The sequence below is a fragment of the Taudactylus pleione genome, unplaced genomic scaffold (assembly GCF_031769625.1).
Source record: "Taudactylus pleione unplaced genomic scaffold, aTauple2 ptg000536l, whole genome shotgun sequence".
NCBI lineage: Eukaryota > Metazoa > Chordata > Amphibia > Anura > Myobatrachidae > Taudactylus > Taudactylus pleione.
In genome coordinates, this window is record NW_028284938.1 from 2,263,837 (window position 1) to 2,282,500 (window position 18,664).

The 18,664-nt window shown below is 49.5% G+C and overlaps 1 protein-coding gene across 2 annotated transcripts in view; it reads right to left on the reverse strand.

The window, feature by feature from the left end:
• Window positions 1-18,664, reverse strand: part of STK17B (serine/threonine kinase 17b) — a 102,606-nt gene that overhangs the window by 59,685 nt on the left and 24,257 nt on the right. For both annotated transcript variants that reach the window (XM_088451045.1, XM_088451044.1), the window contains one exon: window positions 10,064-10,182. In XM_088451045.1, coding sequence (XP_088307171.1) covers window positions 10,064-10,173 — 110 coding nt within the window. In that variant the 5' untranslated portion in view covers window positions 10,174-10,182. The remainder of the gene's footprint in view (window positions 1-10,063; window positions 10,183-18,664) is intronic.

An 18,664-nucleotide genomic window follows, 5' to 3' on the forward strand; every position in this document is an offset into this window, starting at 1 on the left:
CACATCATTTACACCTCCACATACAGTACCTGTCCCACATCATTTACACCTCCACATACAGTACCTGTCCCACATCATTTACACCTCCACATACAGTACCTGTCCCACATCATTTACACCTCCACATACAGTACCTGTCCCACATCATTTACACCTCCACATACAGTACCTGTCCCACATCATTTACACCTCCACACACCTGTCCCACATCATTTACACCTCCACATACAGTACCTGTCCCACATCATTTACACCTCCACACACCTGTCCCACATCATTTACACCTCCACATATCTGTCCCACATCATTTACACCTCCACACACCTGTCCCACAAATTTTACACCTCCACACACCTGTCCCACATCATTAACCTCCACATACCTGTCCCACATAATTTACACCTCCACACACCTGTCCCACATCATTTACACCTCCACACACCTGTCCCACACAATTTACACCTCCACATTCCTGTAGCACATCATTTACACCATTATTGGGATTTTTAGAGAATTCACCTGAAAACAGGCAGGTCTTTATTGGTGAAACAATGCTATTTAAACCCCTCCAAGTGCATGATTATTCATTGTGAGGGGTGTACCCAAAGTTCTGCACTATTCCATGACATTTTTACCTTAAAATAAAGATTTTTCACTACCTTTTCTCTTAAAAATAAACAAATGCAAATTTCCTCTTAAAGATCAATGCGAGTTTGGAATTGGACTGCAAATGTAATTCGCGGTGCAAGTTCCCCATGAGAATGGCTCGTAGGAACCAACTCGCACCTAACTGGATTTACCCCTAAATGTTTTTTTGTATCAATTATTTTTCTTATCATCCAAGCTTCATGACCCTGTTATTTGTTATTTTACTACTGCCTTCAGGTTAGAGGTCCAATTGCTTGACGCTCCGCTTGTTTGCTTGTGACACTGGGCACGTTGATAATCATACCGACGCCTACCTTAATGCCGACGCCAGAATACAGAAGGACGCCAGCCCGAACGAGGGGGCGTCTTAGCTGTTCGCCATGGGGGGGGGTTAGGTTTATGTAGCATAGCGGGGTTAGCGGTCGGTTGGTTAGCGATCGGTTTCTGAGGTTAGGCACTAAGGGCCGAATTCAATTCAATGCGAAGATGAATAGCTGTGGGAGGGAGCTCCCGCAGCTATACAGTACACCACGATGTTTGGGCGGGCTAAAGGTTTTCTTCTCGAACCCCCCTGGGGATGCAAGCAGAAATACGACAAAAGTGCAGGGCACACGCTACTCTTTGCTGGCTTAGCGCGGTGCTAACAGCTGCGCGCCCGGCACTTTAGTCGGAGAATGGAGGTTCTCGCGCCTAAAAAAAGGAGATTTATGGTAAAACTTACCTTCGTTAACTATTTCGTCAAAGTCCATAGGGTCCACAGGGAGACATTGCGGTGCAGGCGAGACCTAGAGGACTGAACACCAACAGCACAGCTTTTCAATCCCAGGATGCTCCGGTCCTTCCCCTATACCCGGCCCACAGCCTAAGGGCACTTCAGTTTTGTCAACAAGCCCAAGGCAGGAGCAGGACAGGAGAGAAGAAAGAGTGGTACCCTGAGGAATCACTCTTACGCAGAGAAGGAAACAAGTGACCAAGAGAAGAGGCCCATAGAAGCCAGATGCTACTGTACAAATAATAGCTACTGTAAGAGAGTAAATGGATTTATGACAAGCTTCTATACGTCTATCTGTAGTCTCCTTGAAGAAAGTTGCAGTATGAATGGGTAATGCGGCATTTTTAACCTGACGTGTTACATGAGAATCCACTGCTGGGGCAACTTCCCATTTAGTGCAATCAGTAACTGGAAGAGGGGTAAAAGGAACTGAACAGTTTTGGAATTTGAAACCTTTTACCAGGCATTTTCCATGCTTCACTCATGTGATCAGATAGCTGGTCCGATAGAGGGAATTCTGGTAAAACTACTTTTTGTCGTTTAAAAAGTGCATTATTTTTCTTAGGAGCAGATTCATCCTCTTCTATTTGTAACATAGATTTTATAGCTCTCACAAGAGCAGGTATATTTAGTTTAGAGGATGGCTCTTCTACTGAGACGGAGTCAGAGTGAAAGAAGTCTTCTGCCTCCCTAGATGATATATCAGAATCAGATAACTGAGTGGACTAGGAAGATAACAGAGCACGTTTACTAGATTTAGTAGGCAAAGGCTTACTTTTACAGCATTTGCTGAAAAACTGTAGAGGTATTAGCCAAACTCTGTACTGAGTTAGACAGTACGTCTACCCAAGTGGGAGGCACAGGATTTGCAGGGAGTACCTACTGTGGCCATCCCACAAGGGGAGACACCATGGGAACTGCTATGTGGTACGCAAGTTTTGCCAGCATCTGTGAAAAAGCCACCCAGGCTGGGTCCTGAGGGAGACACACCAGGGCTGAGGGGCCTGGGGCTGTGTAGCAATTAGTACAAAGACCATCCTAAGTGAGGTCCTCTGGGCTAAGCCTGCTGAGCAGGACTTACCGGCCAACAGAGGAGGCTGCTTGTTATTCTTTCCTCTGCCAGACATAGCCACAAGAATAATATGAGATATGGTAAGAACTTACCCCTGTTATCTCTATTTCTACGAAGTCCATAGGGTTCCACAGGATACCTTGGGGTATAGGTGATGACGTCAGGCATCGGGCACCATAGAGTTAAAGCTTTCAGCCTCCTAGGATGCACTAGGGTCGACCTCCTAAACCCCGCCCCCGAGCCAAGGCATCTCAGTTTCGTACCAAGCCATAGGCCGGAGGAGGAGAAGGAAGAGAGAGAAAAAAGATCTGGATACACACAAGAATCACATTCTCACCAAAGGGAGACGGAAAAACCGGTGACCAGAGCAAAGCCCATCTGCAGCACAGGTGCGACAGGGCGGGAGTCCTGTGGAACCCTATGGACTTCGTAGAAATAGAGATAACAAGGGTAAGTTCTTACCATATCTCATATTTTCTACTTCAGGGTCCATAGGGTATCCACAGGATACCTTGGGGATGTCCTAAAGCAGTATCCTTTAAGGGTGGGGACGCTCCTGTGCTGAAAGGAGAATCCGCCGCCCGAAGGAAGCATCCTGAGAGGCAAAGGTGTCAAACGCGTAATGCCTCACAAAAGGTATGGACAGAGGACCACGTGGCCGCCTCGCAGATCTGGACAGCAGATGCACCACGTCGAGCTGCCCACGAAGGACCCACAGACCTAGTGGAATAAGCCTTCACAGAAGGAGGAACCGGCAGGCCTTCATGAAGATAAGCTTCTGAAATTGCCATACAGATCCAGGCTTCCAAAGTCTGCTTTGAAGCAGGCCAACCCTTTTTACGGAAGCCATAGAGGACAAACAAGGCGTCCGACTTCCTAAACGAAGAAGTGCGGTCAACATAAGTCCTTAAGGCCCGCACAACATCCAAAGTGGCCTCACCCACAGAAAGGCCAGGTGAGTTAAAAGCCGGAACAACCATTTCCTCGTTAACATGAAACCGGGAAATAACTTTGGGAAGAAATTCAGGTTGAGTGCGTAGCACTGCCCTGTTCCCATGAAAAATCAAGAAAGGGGGTCTACAAGAGAGAGCCCCTAAATCAGAAACGCGTCTGGCCGAAGCTATGGCCAGAAGGAAAACAGTCTTAGCTAAGCCATTTAAGATCCACTGAGCCCAGTGGTTCAAACGGCGGTCCCTGGAGAGCCCTCAGGACCACAGCCAAGTCCCAAGGCGCCACTGATGGAACAAATGGCGGCTGAATTCGCAGAACACCTTGCATAAAGGTGCGCACATCAGGGATTGTAGCAATCCTACGATGAAACCAGACAGACAGAGCAGAAACCTGCACTGTCAAAGAAGCAAGGCGAAGCCCATGGTCTAGTCCCGCTTGTAGGAAGGCTAGCACTCTAGACAGACGAAACTCCCGCGGTGCATAACCTCTCGGTCGACACCACTGGAAGAACGTATGCCACACGCGGAAGACTGTTTCCGAGCTCTTAGCATGGTTCGCACTACAGAGCTGGACCTCAACATGGCAGTCTCAACAACCACGCCGTCAAAGACAGTTGAGTCAGGTCCGGGTGAAGACAAGGACCCTGTGACAGAAGGTCCGGTCATAACGGTAACCGCAGAGGACTGTCCACGGACAAACCCTGCAGGTCTGAGAACCAGTGCCGTCTGGGCCATGCGGGAGCTACCAACAGGAGCGTCCCTCCTTCCTGTTTGAATTTCCAGATCACTCGCGGAAGAAGGGAAACCGGAGGAAACAGATACGCGAACTGGAACGTCCACCGGACGGACAGAGCATCCACCAGAGATGCCTTTTCGTCTCTGGTGCGAGACCCGTACACCGGCAACTTGTTGTTGTGCCGTGACGCCATGAGATCGATTTCTGGAAGACCCCACCTGTCCACCAGTAGTTGAAAAACGTCCGGGTGCAGAGACCATTCCCCCGGATGAACGTCCTGGCGACTGAGAAAGTCCGCCTCCCAGTTTAGCACTCCCGGGATGAAGACTGCTGATATGGCCGGAAGATTGCGCTCCGCCCATACCAGAATTCGGGACACCTCTACGAGAGCCGCCCGACTTCGGGTTCCTCTTTGCCGGTTTATGTAGGCCACGGTGGTAGCGTTGTCCGACTGGACCTGCACTGGGTGACCTTGGAGAACCCGGTGTGCCTGCTGGAGAGCATTGAAAACTGCTCGGAGTTCCAAGATGTTTATTGGAAGCTCTGTTTCTGCCGGAGTCCACCTGCCCTGGAACAAGTGTGGACCCGAGACTGCTCCCCAGCCCCGAAGACTGGCGTCCGTTGTTAACAGGATCCAATTAGCCACCCAGAACGGATGACCCTTGTTGAGATGGGTCGTCTGCAACCACCAGGCAAGAGACAGGCGAACCTCCGGAGTAAGCACCATCGTCTGGGACTTTAGGCTCTGAGGCAGTCCATTCCATTTGGACAGGATCAGGTGCTGCAGAGGTCTGGAGTGAAACTGGGCATATTCCACCATGTCGAAAACCGACACCATGGAACCCAGTAACCTCATCGCCGAGTGTAGAGACACCCGGCGGCTCTGCAGACAACTGCACACTCGCAACTGCAAGGAAGCCGCCATGACCGCCATCACCTTGGTGAAAACACGTGGTGCTGTCGCCAGGCCAAAAGGTAACGCCCGGGAACTGAAAGTGGTCGCTGCGGATTGCAAACCTGAGGAACTGTTGATGGCGCAAAAGAATAGGGACATGCAGGTAAGCGTCCTGTATGTCCAACGACACCATATAGTCCCCAAGTTCCAGCGCCAGAATGATGGACCGCAGGGTCTCCATCCGAAACTTCGGTACCCGCAAAGACTTGTTGAGAGCTTTGAGGTTGAGTATCGGACGATACGACCCATTGGGTTTCTGCACCAAAAAGAGATTGGAATAGACACCCTGGCCCTTCTGGGAGAATGGAACAAGCACTATAACTCCAGCCTGGAGCATAGTGTGCAAAACTTTCCGCAGTTCCAAGGCTTTGTTCCGGTCTGATGGTAGACCCGTGGTGAAGAATCGAGACGGGGTCTGTGCCGGAAGGAGAGGGCGTACCCGTGAGAAACCACCTCGAGAACCCAAGTGTCCGTTGTGGTGACCGACCAACACTGGGCGAACTGCATCAGACGGCCTCCCACTTTGGGATCCCCCAAAGGGAGGCCCGGACCGTCAGGCCGCAGGCTTGTCATCTGGCTTAGGAGCCGGACGCCTGGTACTCCAGGCCTGCTTCCGGGGCTTGGACGATTTTTGGGGGCCAGCCTGTCGGGGAAAAAATTGTGCTTTAGGCCTACCCTGGGCCCTGTAAGGCCGACGTACCTGAGCTGGACGGAACTGCAGCAGACGGGAGACATGCTGATTTGGCTGCCGCCAGCGTGGCGACAATTTTGTCCAGATCTGGACCAAATAGGACTTCTCCGTTAAAGGGCAAGGCTTCCAGGCCCTTCTTGGAATCAGCGTTCGCCTTCCAAGATCGCAACCATAACGTGCGACAAGCCGCCACAGCAGCCGAAGAAATCCGTGAGGTCAGGTTACTGATATCCAAAGCCGCTTCATTAACATAAGTGGCCGAATCCCTGAGACTGCCTATCAACTCGGTCTGTTCAGCCGAACAGTCGGAATCGAAGGACGCCTCTAATGTATCTGCCAAGCGCTCCATAGCTCTGGCAACCCAATAAATGGCCATAGCCGGCCTAGCTGCCCCCCCCGCAAAGGAATAAATGGACTTTAGGCAGATTTCCACCTTACGGTCCGTGGCATCCTTTAAGGAGGACATGGAGGGCATGGGCAACGTGGCACTTCGGACCAGGCGTGTTACATGGGAATCCACCTGTGGCGGAGATTCCCACTTGGCAAAATAATTGTCCGCAAGCGGATACGCCACTGCTAACCGCCTTTGAGGCTGATACCGTTTGCCTGGCTGTTTCCACGCTTCCTCTAGGTGGTCCACTAATTGCCCCGAAAGAGGAAACACTGTGGCATCTCCCTTAACATCCTTGAAAAAGGCGTATATGGATTTTGATACCGGAGGCTCCTCATCCTCAATAACTAAAGCAGTACGGACTGCACGAATAAGGCCAGGTATATAAACCTTAGACTTAGTGTCCGACTCTTTAGGACGGGGAGGTTCCTGGTCAGAAAGATCCAGAATCTCCCCATCATCGGACGTCCCGTCGTCATCCTCATAAGGAGCAGACAGAGACACCACCGGCCGTTTGTGAGGCCGCATCACAGACTCCCCTTGCAACACTTCTGACAACTGCTGTACAGAGCTTGTTAACGAATTAACCCACGCAGGCTCATGAGAGACCTGAGGAGGGGAAAAAGGGAGACTGTGGGGTACCATCAATTGTCTCGGGAAACCCTGCATGGGTGACGACACCACTGACTGCGGGGACAATCCCATCTGAGTGAAGGCAGGCGGCGGAGCTAACTGGCCCACGAGGGTTGTAAGCGCTTTGGCGAAACAAGCCCAGGGCGGCTCCTGTACCGGAGCCTGTGACCGTAATCGGCCGCGTCAATGAATAACACTTCCGACATAGCCACTCCGCGCTACCGTCCCCCTCCGCTATAGGTACCTTGCATGTAGTACATAAAAGCTGGAGAGGAAAGTCACTTTCAGACATAATGGTAAGTATGTGACCCCTCTCACTGATACTCGTTAGTATAGTGTGAGACCACCCTGCAAGCACCGCACCGCAAGGGCTTTAGCAGAAAGATCAGGGACAGTGAAATGCAGAAGAAAAAGAAAGTACAGGCAGCAGACGCTAGCATAGGTCACATACAATGCAAAGAAATCAATTCCTGCACTATCAGCGCTGATCCTCAACTACGCAGACTCAGAGCCTGGTAGGACACAGCGCTGCCATACACAGACCTTAATCCAACGGAGGAGAGGTATGCAGGGGGACCCAGTCCGCGATGCCACCGTTCAACAGCGTCCAGCAGCGCTCACCATGCTCCACCGAGGAGCAGAGAGGAGGCCGGCCTGGGGGAGGAGCGCTGACACAGGACCAGTCAGCTAGAGCAGAGAGGGCTGTGTGCAGCGGGGGAGGCGCCGGCTGTGAGACAGGGAAGGCGCGCTCCCCTGGCATGCATTTAACCCCTGGGACGCCGCAGCGCTACCGCTCTGCCGCGGTCCGCTGTCCCAGGGGGGTAGTGGAAGCGCTGGTTAGTACCTGGCTCCACGCTGCAGCCAGTCCCTAGGGAGCTCCCTGCCTGGGGACGTAGGACCATGTTCAGCAGGGTCCCACCGCGGGACCCCGCTGCTTACCTTGTAGTCCCCCTTGGATCCGGCCATGGTCCCAAACATCTGGAGTCACCGCTAGCTGTGACCCCAGATGCTTACCAGCATCCCCGGATCGGTACCGGCGTTCTGGTACCGGCGGGGGTGTAGGGAAGACAGCATGGACGTCAGGACTGACTGTCCATGCTGTACTTCCAGATGTGCAGCCACAGCTGCAAAAACGAAAACTTCAGGGGCTCTTCGTGGCCCCCTCTAACAGGTGCATCCGACTCCGGCCGGGCACCAAACTAAACTGAGATGCCTTGGCTCGGGGGCGGGGTATAGGAGGGGGACCCTAGTGCATCCTGGGAGGCTGAAAGCTTTAACTCTATGGTGCCCGATGCCTGACATCATCACCTATACCCCAAGGTATCCTGGGGATACCCTATGGACCCTGAAGTAGAAAATAGTATACACAGTATGATACAGAGCAGTGAACACCATGCCGTATGTGTAATATGGCACAATGTAGTGTGCAACCGCGCTATATATGGCACAATGTAGTGTGCAACCTCGCTATATAGTATGGGATAGTCCTCACACTTATAGAAGATGTGAGGTACAATGAACCCCAAATGCCTTAGTATGTCAGGGTATAGTAGAAAAAAAAGGACAGGTATAAACTGACAGTATAGAAATAGAGATTAGCGCAAGCACAAGTCTCATACAAATGCAGAAGAGAAAAAAATATGACATGTCTGCAATGGGCACTAAAATCAACTACACAGACCGCAGTGGCTGGTAGGATATAGCGCTGTATAACCTGGCCCGTGGGAGAGATATACAGGGAGACTGGACTCAGAGTTTCCCGGAGACCAGCTTGCCTAAAATGGCTGCCGCGCGTCTCTGAGGGGGCAGAGGGTGAGGGAGGAGTAGCTAAGGGAACACAAAGACCGCAGTGGAAAGGGGCCCTGAGCTGGGGGATGGGCTGCAGGGAGAGAGCCTTATCCCCTGGCTGACGTTAACCACCGAGTCCACTGTGCCTCTGCACCAGTATCGTTATGCCCCGATGGTCTAGTGGGCAAGCCAGTGTCCACATCAGCGCCTCTGGCCTTTCTCATGAGACCGAAGGCAAGACTGCATTAAGATGTGGGTCTCCACGAAAAGGGTTCCGCCTTACCTATCCCCTGTATTCCGGGCTGCAGTCTGGGGTCCGGTGAGCCTGCTAGCTAGTCCCCCTCGGTTCCCTACCGGGAGTACCTAGCACAGGCTTGGTGTCACAGCGCCACGGAGGGGTGATGGCGAGGCAGCACAGACATCCTCAGGCTGTGGGCGGGGTATAGGGGGAAGGATCAGAGCATCCTGGGATTGAAAAGCTTTGCTATTGGTGTCCGGTCCTCCAGGTCCCACCTACACTCCATAGAACTCCTGTGGAGCCCTACGGACCCTGAAGAAGAAATCCAGATTAAGTCGTGAGAACAGTCATTCTCTGACTTAACCAATTCCCGACAAGGCAAACAGTGCGGTGTATTGAATTGAATTCGACCCTAATGGGGGAAGGTTAGGTTTCGTCACGAAGCGAGGAGACTAAGGTTTAGGCATTAGCGGGGAGGGTTAGGGTTGCGGGGTGGGGAGAGTTAGGCTGTAAGAAGTGAGGGTTAGGCTACTATAAGTGAGGGTTAGGGGGAGAAGGTAAGTATACTTACCCGACCCCAGTCGGGATACAGACCATCGCGATGTCGCGGTCTGTATTTTTTTGACAGGAGGCATCCAGACTACTGGTATTACATCCCCACTCCCTTTAGTACACAGAGGGGGAAATTTTTGTTTAAACTTAAAAAGTCAGTTGCAGTATGGCTGTTAATAATTGCAGCATTGCCAAGATTATTAATACATAGGCCCCTAAAGTCTTGTAATGGAAGTAGGTTTCTAAAACATTTTATTTATTTACTTAATTTATTTTTGCATATAAAAAAAAAAAAATTCAATTACTGGAAATAGTGTGAGGTTTCAGTCTTCTGTTTCACAAATGAGTGCCCTTGCTTATATTGTAGCTCTACTACTTCTTACCATGATGAGCAAGACAGGAAGATTTCCTATCTTAGTAAATGCCCCCTGTAAGTGATGCTGAATTATCAAAAGAACACATGGAGCTAGCAGAAAGGAGATAGACTGATTAATCCAAACAAGCATAGCATTTAAAGACCATTGAAGTCAGTCTGGATATTATTTAATCAAAACCTACAATTCTTTTATTTTTATTTTTTTAATTGCTCATAAAAGAAATACTATCTATAATACAGTTAGTATGTAATGTTTCTTACCTGCCCAGTGGATTTGCTTCGATAGAGTATGAACTGTGAAAGTTTTCAGCCTTGATCAATGTCTGAATTGCGGTGTATAAGCAGTCCTGGGCATTTTTAAATCTCAGCATACTGGTGGCCTGCAAGTGATAATACCATTAAGTCAGTCTCTGTATTTGCTTACAAATAGAAATATAATATGTGTACCAACCTATTCCAATGCAGTGTATTGTAAATATTCAGTTAAAGTAAGCAGCAGGTTTAAAAAAACAAGAGATATGGTAAGAACTTACCTTTGTTATCTCTGTTTCTACGAAGTCCATAGGGTCCACAGGGTTGACCTTGGGGTATAGGTTGGGAACCAAATCCGGGCACCAGGCAGTTAAAGCTTTTAGCTCCCAGGATGCACTTGGGTCCACTCTCCCTATAACCCCACCCCCAGCCAGAGGCACCCCAGTTTGTAAGTAGCCAAAGGCCGGAGGAGGAGAGAAAAAGAGAGAGAAAACTGGAATACTCAATAACCATACTCACAGAAATGGGAGACGGAAAACCGGTGACCAGCCACACAGCCCATTTGAAGCCAGGTGCGTCAGGGCGGGCGCCCTGTGGACCCTATGGACTTCGTAGAAACAGAGATAACAAAGGTAAGTTCTTACCATATCTCTTGTTTTCTACTTCAGGGTCCATAGGGGGTCCACAGGGTTGACCTTGGGGATGTCCGGACACTCCTGTGCTGAGAGGAGAATCCGTCGCCAAAAAGGAAGCATCCTGAGAGGCAAAGGAAACCAATGCCTAGAACCTTAAAAAAAGGTGTGGACAGAAGACCACGTGGCCACCTAGTAAGGCAACACAGCCAAGGCGCCACAGCGAGCCGCCCACGAGGGTTACATGGCCCGAGAAAAAACAAGCATCAACAACAGATAGGCCTACCCAAGGGAGGCCCCTGAAGAAGACATACGAGGGCATCCAGCCAACATCTGGCTATAGGCCGGCCATCCTTTCCTGTTAAAACCAGAAAGCTCAGACCACCAATAAGGAGTCCGATTTCCGTAAGGAACCTGAACGGATCACATAAATCCACAGAGGCCGGACCACAGTCAATGAGGCCACACCAGCCGAGAGGACTGGGGACTGAATGGCCGTACCATAAGTTCCAGAATAATATGGAACCTAAAAATCACTAAGAAGAAACACAGGGTGAGAGCAACTCACACCCTGACATGATGCCCTCCAGAAGAGGGAGCCACATGAGAACGCTCCCAATTCCGACACTCACCTGGGTGATATAAACACCCTGAGAGAAAGAGAGAGCCTAAGCAATAGACCATGTAATGGCTATCACCACCAGCGGTTCCATAGACCGTCCCCGGAGGGAACGATGAACCACTACTAACTCCCAAGGAGTCCCTAGGGAGGACAAATGGAGGAATAATACAGAAAACACTCCAAAGGATGAACTGGATACCAGAGCGGAGCAATTCCATATCTTAATCATACTGACAGTGTAGAGATCCGCACTAACAGGAAGGCCAGGCCGAGGGTGCAACCCAAGCCAGCCGGAAGGAATGCCAGAATATCAGGAAATCCTGGACACCGGAGGATTGTATCGACAGGTACAATACCATAAAAATTATGGCTGCCAGTTAGTGGTAGGTCCTAGCAAAAGCTGATCCATGTGCTTTAATCATTCCAACGATTACAAAGCCAGGGAAGCCGTAAGACCACTGTAGGGGACGCAGTCAAAGACAAGCGACCCAGGTCCAAGGCAAAACCAAGGACCCTGAGATAACAGGTCCGGGCAGTGAAGCAGCAGGAATGGAGTATCGATGGAGAGACTCCGAAAATCCAAGTACCCCTGACATCTGGGGCAATCAGGAGCCACCAGCAGGAAAGCATCTCTGTCTCGATTGAAACACTTCCCACGAGGAAGAAGGGAGACCGGAGAACACAGGTACTCAAATTGGAAGGACCACTTCACCGACAAAGAGTCACTGAAGGCTGCTTCAGAATCCGAAGAGTTGCACTGTAACACCATAGTGTGATAAAGTCAGAAGGCCGGGAGGGTCACCTCAGGGGGGCCCCCCTGCTCACCAGGAGATGAAAACCTCTCTTGGGGAAGAGACTAGTCCCCGGGATGCACTTCGTGACGGCTGAGGACTTGATATGAATGCTGCCGAGATGGTCGGGAGGAGACCCTCGGACCACGTCCGAATGTGTGACATACCTGTCATTGCCACCCAACGAACAGTGTTGCTAAAAAGGAAGCCACTGCCCTGACCCTGCTGGACTGAACTTTTTCAGGTTCACCGGGAAACAAGAGTTACACCAGAGTGAAGGCCCAAGACAGGTTAAAGTTCCAACAAGTTAATTGACAGGGTGGAATCGACAGACGTCCAACTGCGCTGAAATGGATGCGAACCATACACTGTCCGTAGCCAAGAATACCCTGGACGAGATGACCATAGCCACCCGGAAAGGGACCGACTTGCCTCCGGAGAGAGCATCATCGTTTGAACAGTGATCCGACAGAAAAAACTCGTTCCATCTGGAGATAAGCCAATTATGGAAAGGCCTGGAATTGAACTGAGCCCATTCCACCCTTCCAAAGGCAGACACTAAATAGTGGACCATGCATCCCAGAGTGTAAAGACATATGTCGACTGCGTAGACATCCATGTACTCCTAATGGAAGAGTGGAGATGCCGTCTTACACCAGAAGAATTCTCAGATTCTGAGAATCCAGCAGGGCTCCTAGGTGAAGAATACCCAGAGAGGGATGCAGGGAGGACTTTTTCCCCGTTGATTAAACATCTGCACCCTGAAGAAGCCACGGTCATCCTGACCTGGCTGTAGAGAACCCCGGCGATCCTGCTAAGAGCAGGAGGCCGTCCAGGTACAGGAGCATTGGGATATACTGAACAGGAGAACTGTCAGAAAATCCAAAATGCTGGTAAACCCCTGTGGGGCTGAGGACAGTCCCCACAGGCAGAGCCCGAAAAATTGTAAGTGCTGTGATACAGCAAACCTCAGTCCATGCTGAGGCAAGGTCTCTGTAAGTACCCGTAGGCACGCGTCCTGTGTATCTAGTGATACCATAAAGTCCCCAGGTTCCAAACATAGTATGATGGAGCCTAGGGATTGCCTTCTGAGCCCAGGTAGCCTTAGGAACTGGTTCAGGGAAGTGAGACAGAGAATAGGCCAAAGAGGACCATTCAGCCACCGCACCAGAAAGAAAGCAGAACAACCAGTCCCTCGCTGAGAAAGTTGGGATGGCCTAATGAGCTCCGCTTACAGCAACAACTGTATAGCTTTCTGGATATGTAAGGCCCTGTTCGGGTCTGAATAAGGGCCTGCGTACCATCACCAGGAAAGAGTCCGCCTGAGCAAAAAGAGGGCGTACCCTCCTACCCACGTAGCCGCGGCAACTTGACACTAGTACCGGGCGAACTGAGAAAATCGCCATCTCCCAGTGGTAGGCCTGTCTCGTCAGGCTGAAGAGATATCCGTAGGTTCAGAAGCAGGATCGGCTGGCAGTCCAGGCCTGCTCGGTACTGGATATGTCGGCCCTCGTAGAGGCCGACAGCCTATGAAGAAACAGACCTTTAGGCTGACCCAGAGGACAAAAAGACTTAACAGACTTAGTCTGAGGCCTTGTAGTGGGCATAGCTGAAGGCGGTAAACTTGTCGTTAGTAATACTGCCAAAGTTACTACAATCCTGTCAAGGTCAAGACCAAACAAGATCTACCCTATAGATGGTATCTGCACCTCTGCATTCCCAGAGCGCAGCCATAGGGTATTACGGAGGATACAGTCGCAGCCGGAACTCTGAAAGCTAGGAGACTGATATCCAATATAGGCATTTCCACCTATGACAACTGCATATATTACGTGAGCGACCAAATACATTTGAACCCCAGACGTATTGGAGGGGAAAAAACATTACAAATGCATCAGCTCAGTATGCAATAGTATTAACCAACCATGCTATAACCATGGTAGGATGGGTAACAAGCCCTGAAAGCGAGTATACTGACTTCAGGCAGAGTTACCCCCTACGGATCCGAAGCATCCGACCACGCAGGAATGGGAGGCGTCAACGTCTGAAATCAGACGAGTAACACGCCCATCCACCCCAGGAGGGACTCGTGAGGACCCTCAGGGAATTTGGGACAGGAGCCAAACACTGTTGCAATACCTCGTATCTGGCAACAGCCAGAGTCCCGCCATGCGATCCACCCGCTAGTCAGCAAACAGGGAACCCGAAGGCACGTAAGACTGAGGGTGTATGATACAAGTGCAGGTCAACATTCACTCTAACCAGAATGGACCTGCTACCAGCCCCAAAGCAGGGATAATAATACCTGAAATAGGCTTCCCCACGTGTAAGAGGGAAAGAGCCCAAAACAGTATCCAGTTCACGCAGAGCCAACTGGGAAGTAACCACAGGGCGTCAACCACGCCACTTTGCGTTTCGTAGAAAAACGACATCCACCCAGGGTGGCTGTGGGAATCCCTGCAAGGGGAATGACAGACGGTTGTGGCACCAGGGGGAATTCATATTCTGCGAAAAACCCCTGCAGGGAGCGGTAGTCTGTGTCACAGGGGAAGAGTGCAAGAAACTGCGAGATACCGAGATGAAAAGGGCAGTATGGTAAAGTAACCCCAAGTGAGGTACAACAATGGGGCCCACCCGGCGATCCGCAATTGAGAGGATCCCGAGAAAACAAACCGCCCAAGGGGGTCGTGAAAGGGGCCGGCACCAGATGACGCCACACACAGAACCCTTTATGAAACAAATCCTCCACACTAACACCTGCAGCACATGACTTGCAGGATAGCAAAAATGGGTGCCGTATAACGCTCTATCTCCTGGTCAAACATATCTGACCAATCTTGGCGGAAATATCAAGCAGCGCTATACTGGTCCTGACTGATGCCAAAATTAGCCGCAGGGACCCATTTTCAGCGTATGCAACACACAGTTCCAACGAAAATGTGGCAACGTGCAGCACGCAACAGTATGTGACATACCTCACAAATATTAACGAGTATATAAATGTGAGGTCTCAGAACCACCCCAAGTACAGCTGTATTAGGGCAGATAAGGAAAGGGATAGATATACACTGACAGGTGAGAGAATAAAGTACAGTCAGCACTAGCATAAGTCACATACCATGCAGATATATACATATATACATAAACATGTCATATAATATACTGCACTATTACACTGCATTCAACTTACCCAGATTCAGTGTCTGGGAAGGCTACAGCGCTGTGTACACTGACCTGATGGTGAGGTACGCAGGGGGACTGGACTCACTGCCATCTCCGGAGCTCTGCTGCTGCACCACAAGAAAATGGCCGCTGGAGACCTCAGAAGATGCGTGGCCCGCGGAGGAAGCAGCTCAGCGACGCCAGACTATACATACTGAAGGGCGCGCTGAGCTGAGGGGAGGAGCCGCTGTAACAGGGAAAGCTTCCTCCCCTGGCCGGCTATTAACCTCCCGGGACGCCGGCTCCCAGCGCCTATCAGTAAGTCCCTGGTGGTCTAGTGGACACACGGGGTATGGGGGGGCCGCCGCCACTGCCGGCGCCTCCTGTCTGTCTCCAGAGACCGGAGGCACAGGACTGCATATTAAATGCGCGGATCACCGCAAGCGGTGATCCGCGACCTTACCTGCTCCCCGTAGATCCGGCAGCAGTCCTGGGCGCCCGCAGAGTCCGGCTAGTACAGACTCTGGGGTCCCGCTGAGATCCCCAGATCTGTACTGGCGTCTCAGCGCCGGCGGGGTGACGGAGCGGCAGCTTAGACGTCCTATGGACAGTCCGACGCTGCCGCTCTGGAAGTCCAAAGTAAAAATAAAAAAACTCTGTTCTTACAAAAAAATATAAAGCTTAGGGGCTGTTAATCAGCTCCCCACTGCACTAAACGGTGACCCGACTCCGGCCGGGTACCAACTTAAACTGAGGTGCCTCTGGCTGGGGGTGGGGTTATAGGGAGAGTGGACCCAAGTGCATCCTGGGAGCTAAAAGCTTTAACTGCGTGGTGCCCAGATTTGGTTCCCAACCTATACCCCAAGGTCAACCCTGTGGACCCCCTATGGACCCTGAAGTAGAAATACAAAACGCTTTGCTAGACAAAATTAGCATTAGTATATCCTCAAGAGCTCAAATGTAAAATCTAAAACTATAAAAATATAAAACTAAAAAAAGTTGTTTAATTGATCCCATCAGATTTCTATAAGATCATTGCAATTGTTTGATATGATTTGTTAGACTATTACTATTGCTGGGCAAATGACAATCGACCATTTGGTCTCAAACAATGGAAAACAGACAAAAATTGTCGTTCAGACAAATTGGTTAAAACACACGAATGTAACCAATTTGAACAATTGTTTTGTGTCCGTTTTCCCGTGTTTAAGACCATATGATCAACAGTCATTTGCTCCCATACATTACCAGGATTTCAGATTGGACAGATATCTGACAGATAATTGTATAGTGTATGCCCAGCATTAGATTTTCATTTATGTCGTCAATCTACAAAAAATTTACTGTTTACATAATATGACTATATCCAGACAACCCCATTGGAACGTGATATTTCCTCAACTTGAGAATTAAGTGGTTGTGTTTACATCACATGAAGAGCTCCTGTGTATAGATTATGGCAACAGGAGGCGGAATAAAAGGTATTAGTAATATTTGCAATGTACATGCCCCGTGTATCAAGCCATTGTTTTATATAAAATTATGCAGAAACTGCAGTTTCTGCATAATTTTATGTATCGATCCTATGTACGAATAGCACTTTGCAGATTTCACAAAAATCTCCGGCAAAGTGCTACTTAGCATTTCAGGTCGCAGTCCCCGTTATTATCAATGGGGACTACGGGCAGCCCCCTATGTACTAAATTCCAAAATGCATAGTTTTTCGGAGTTTAGCACCGGTAGTTTACACAAACTTCAGGTGGTGAAAACTACTGTTTGTCTATGGGGGCTGCTGGGGAAGGAGAGAGATCTTTCGATCTCTCTCTTGTCCAGTCCCGGAAGCTGACACTGTGCGCATGCACAGTGTAAGCTTCCCCCAGGGAAGTCTTTCACTTCTGTGAAAGACTTCTCTGAAATGCCGGGGATATAACTCGCGGGGACAGCAGTTACTAGAGTCCCTGCGAGTTCCTGGTAGTACATAGCTGGGATATTTTCATAAAAAATTAAAATATTCCCAGCAAGATGGAACGTTAATTGCGATCATTACTATAAAGGCCCCACAATATTAATAATGTACTTTTAGGATTCCAGTATAAGATTGCCTTCTTTAGATTTATTTTTTTATACATACAGTTGTGTTTTCATTTGATTGAGTTTGAGAGTCACATCGGCTGCCGCTCATCTCTTAATCACCTCAGGATATTTAAGAGCACTTATGCTGGACATACACACTATACAATTATCTGTCAGACATCTGTCCAATCTGGATGGTTGGAAGGCAAAACTGGTAATGTATGGGAGCAAATGACATTTCACCATATGATCCCAAACACTGGAAAACTGACAAAAACGATTGTTCAAATTGGTTTAATTCGTTTGATTTAACCAATTTGTCTGCACGACCATTTTTGTCTGTTTTCCAGTGTTTGAGCAAATGGACAATTGTCATTTGCTCCCCATACATTACCAGATTTTAACTTCAACCAGCTAGATTGGACAGATACTATATGCAGAACTTTCATCAATTGGTACCAGATGTATGCTACTCCAACCTAATCAGTCACCTGTGGAATATTTCCAGGTTACCTTGAAGGACTCAAAGATAGGTAGAGAGTCCGCACCAGTCACAGTAATGATACATTAACGAATTTGCGAAGAAATTACTCTGAACCAACGTTATGATCCTATGTTGGTGGTGCTCCCAAACTTATTTTGTGCAATACACATCAAATTAATTGCAAATAGAGCAAAAAAGGACAAAAAAAAACTGTTTTTTTGGGGGCACTCAAACTAATATCGTAAATAATAAAGAAGTATACAAAAGATATAATATATAAAATATAACTTTTAATAGGAAAAAACAGGATTTTGGTACTTACCGATAAATCCCTTTCTCCGATTCCACAGGGGACACTGGAGTTCAAGACAGTGGGGTATAGACGGTGGTAGAGTAGAGCCTGGCACTTTAATTTAGAAGTGTGACTGGCTCCTCCCCCTCTATGCCCCATCAGCCCCAGTTTAAGAACTGAGCCCGAGAGGAGACGGAGGACAATAGGAAGACAAGGAGGAGAAAGTCCACAGAACTGAATAAGACCAATGGAAGGAGAACAGAGGAACCCACTGCAGGGAACACATGCAGTCACACAACCTTATAAGGAACCAACCAAAACGGCAGGTACGCAGCGCTGGGCGGGCGTCCAGTGTCCCCTGTGGAATCGGAGAAAGGGATTTATCGGTAAGTACCAAAATCCTGTTTTCTCCTTCATCCACTAGGGGACTCTGGAGTTCAAGACAGTGGGGACGTCCCAAAGCCAACCTCCCGGGTGGGAAGCGCGGAGAACTGGCCGACCCCTTGGCCAAACCTAAACAGGGACCGCCAAGAACCGTAGGCCCAAAGAAAAGG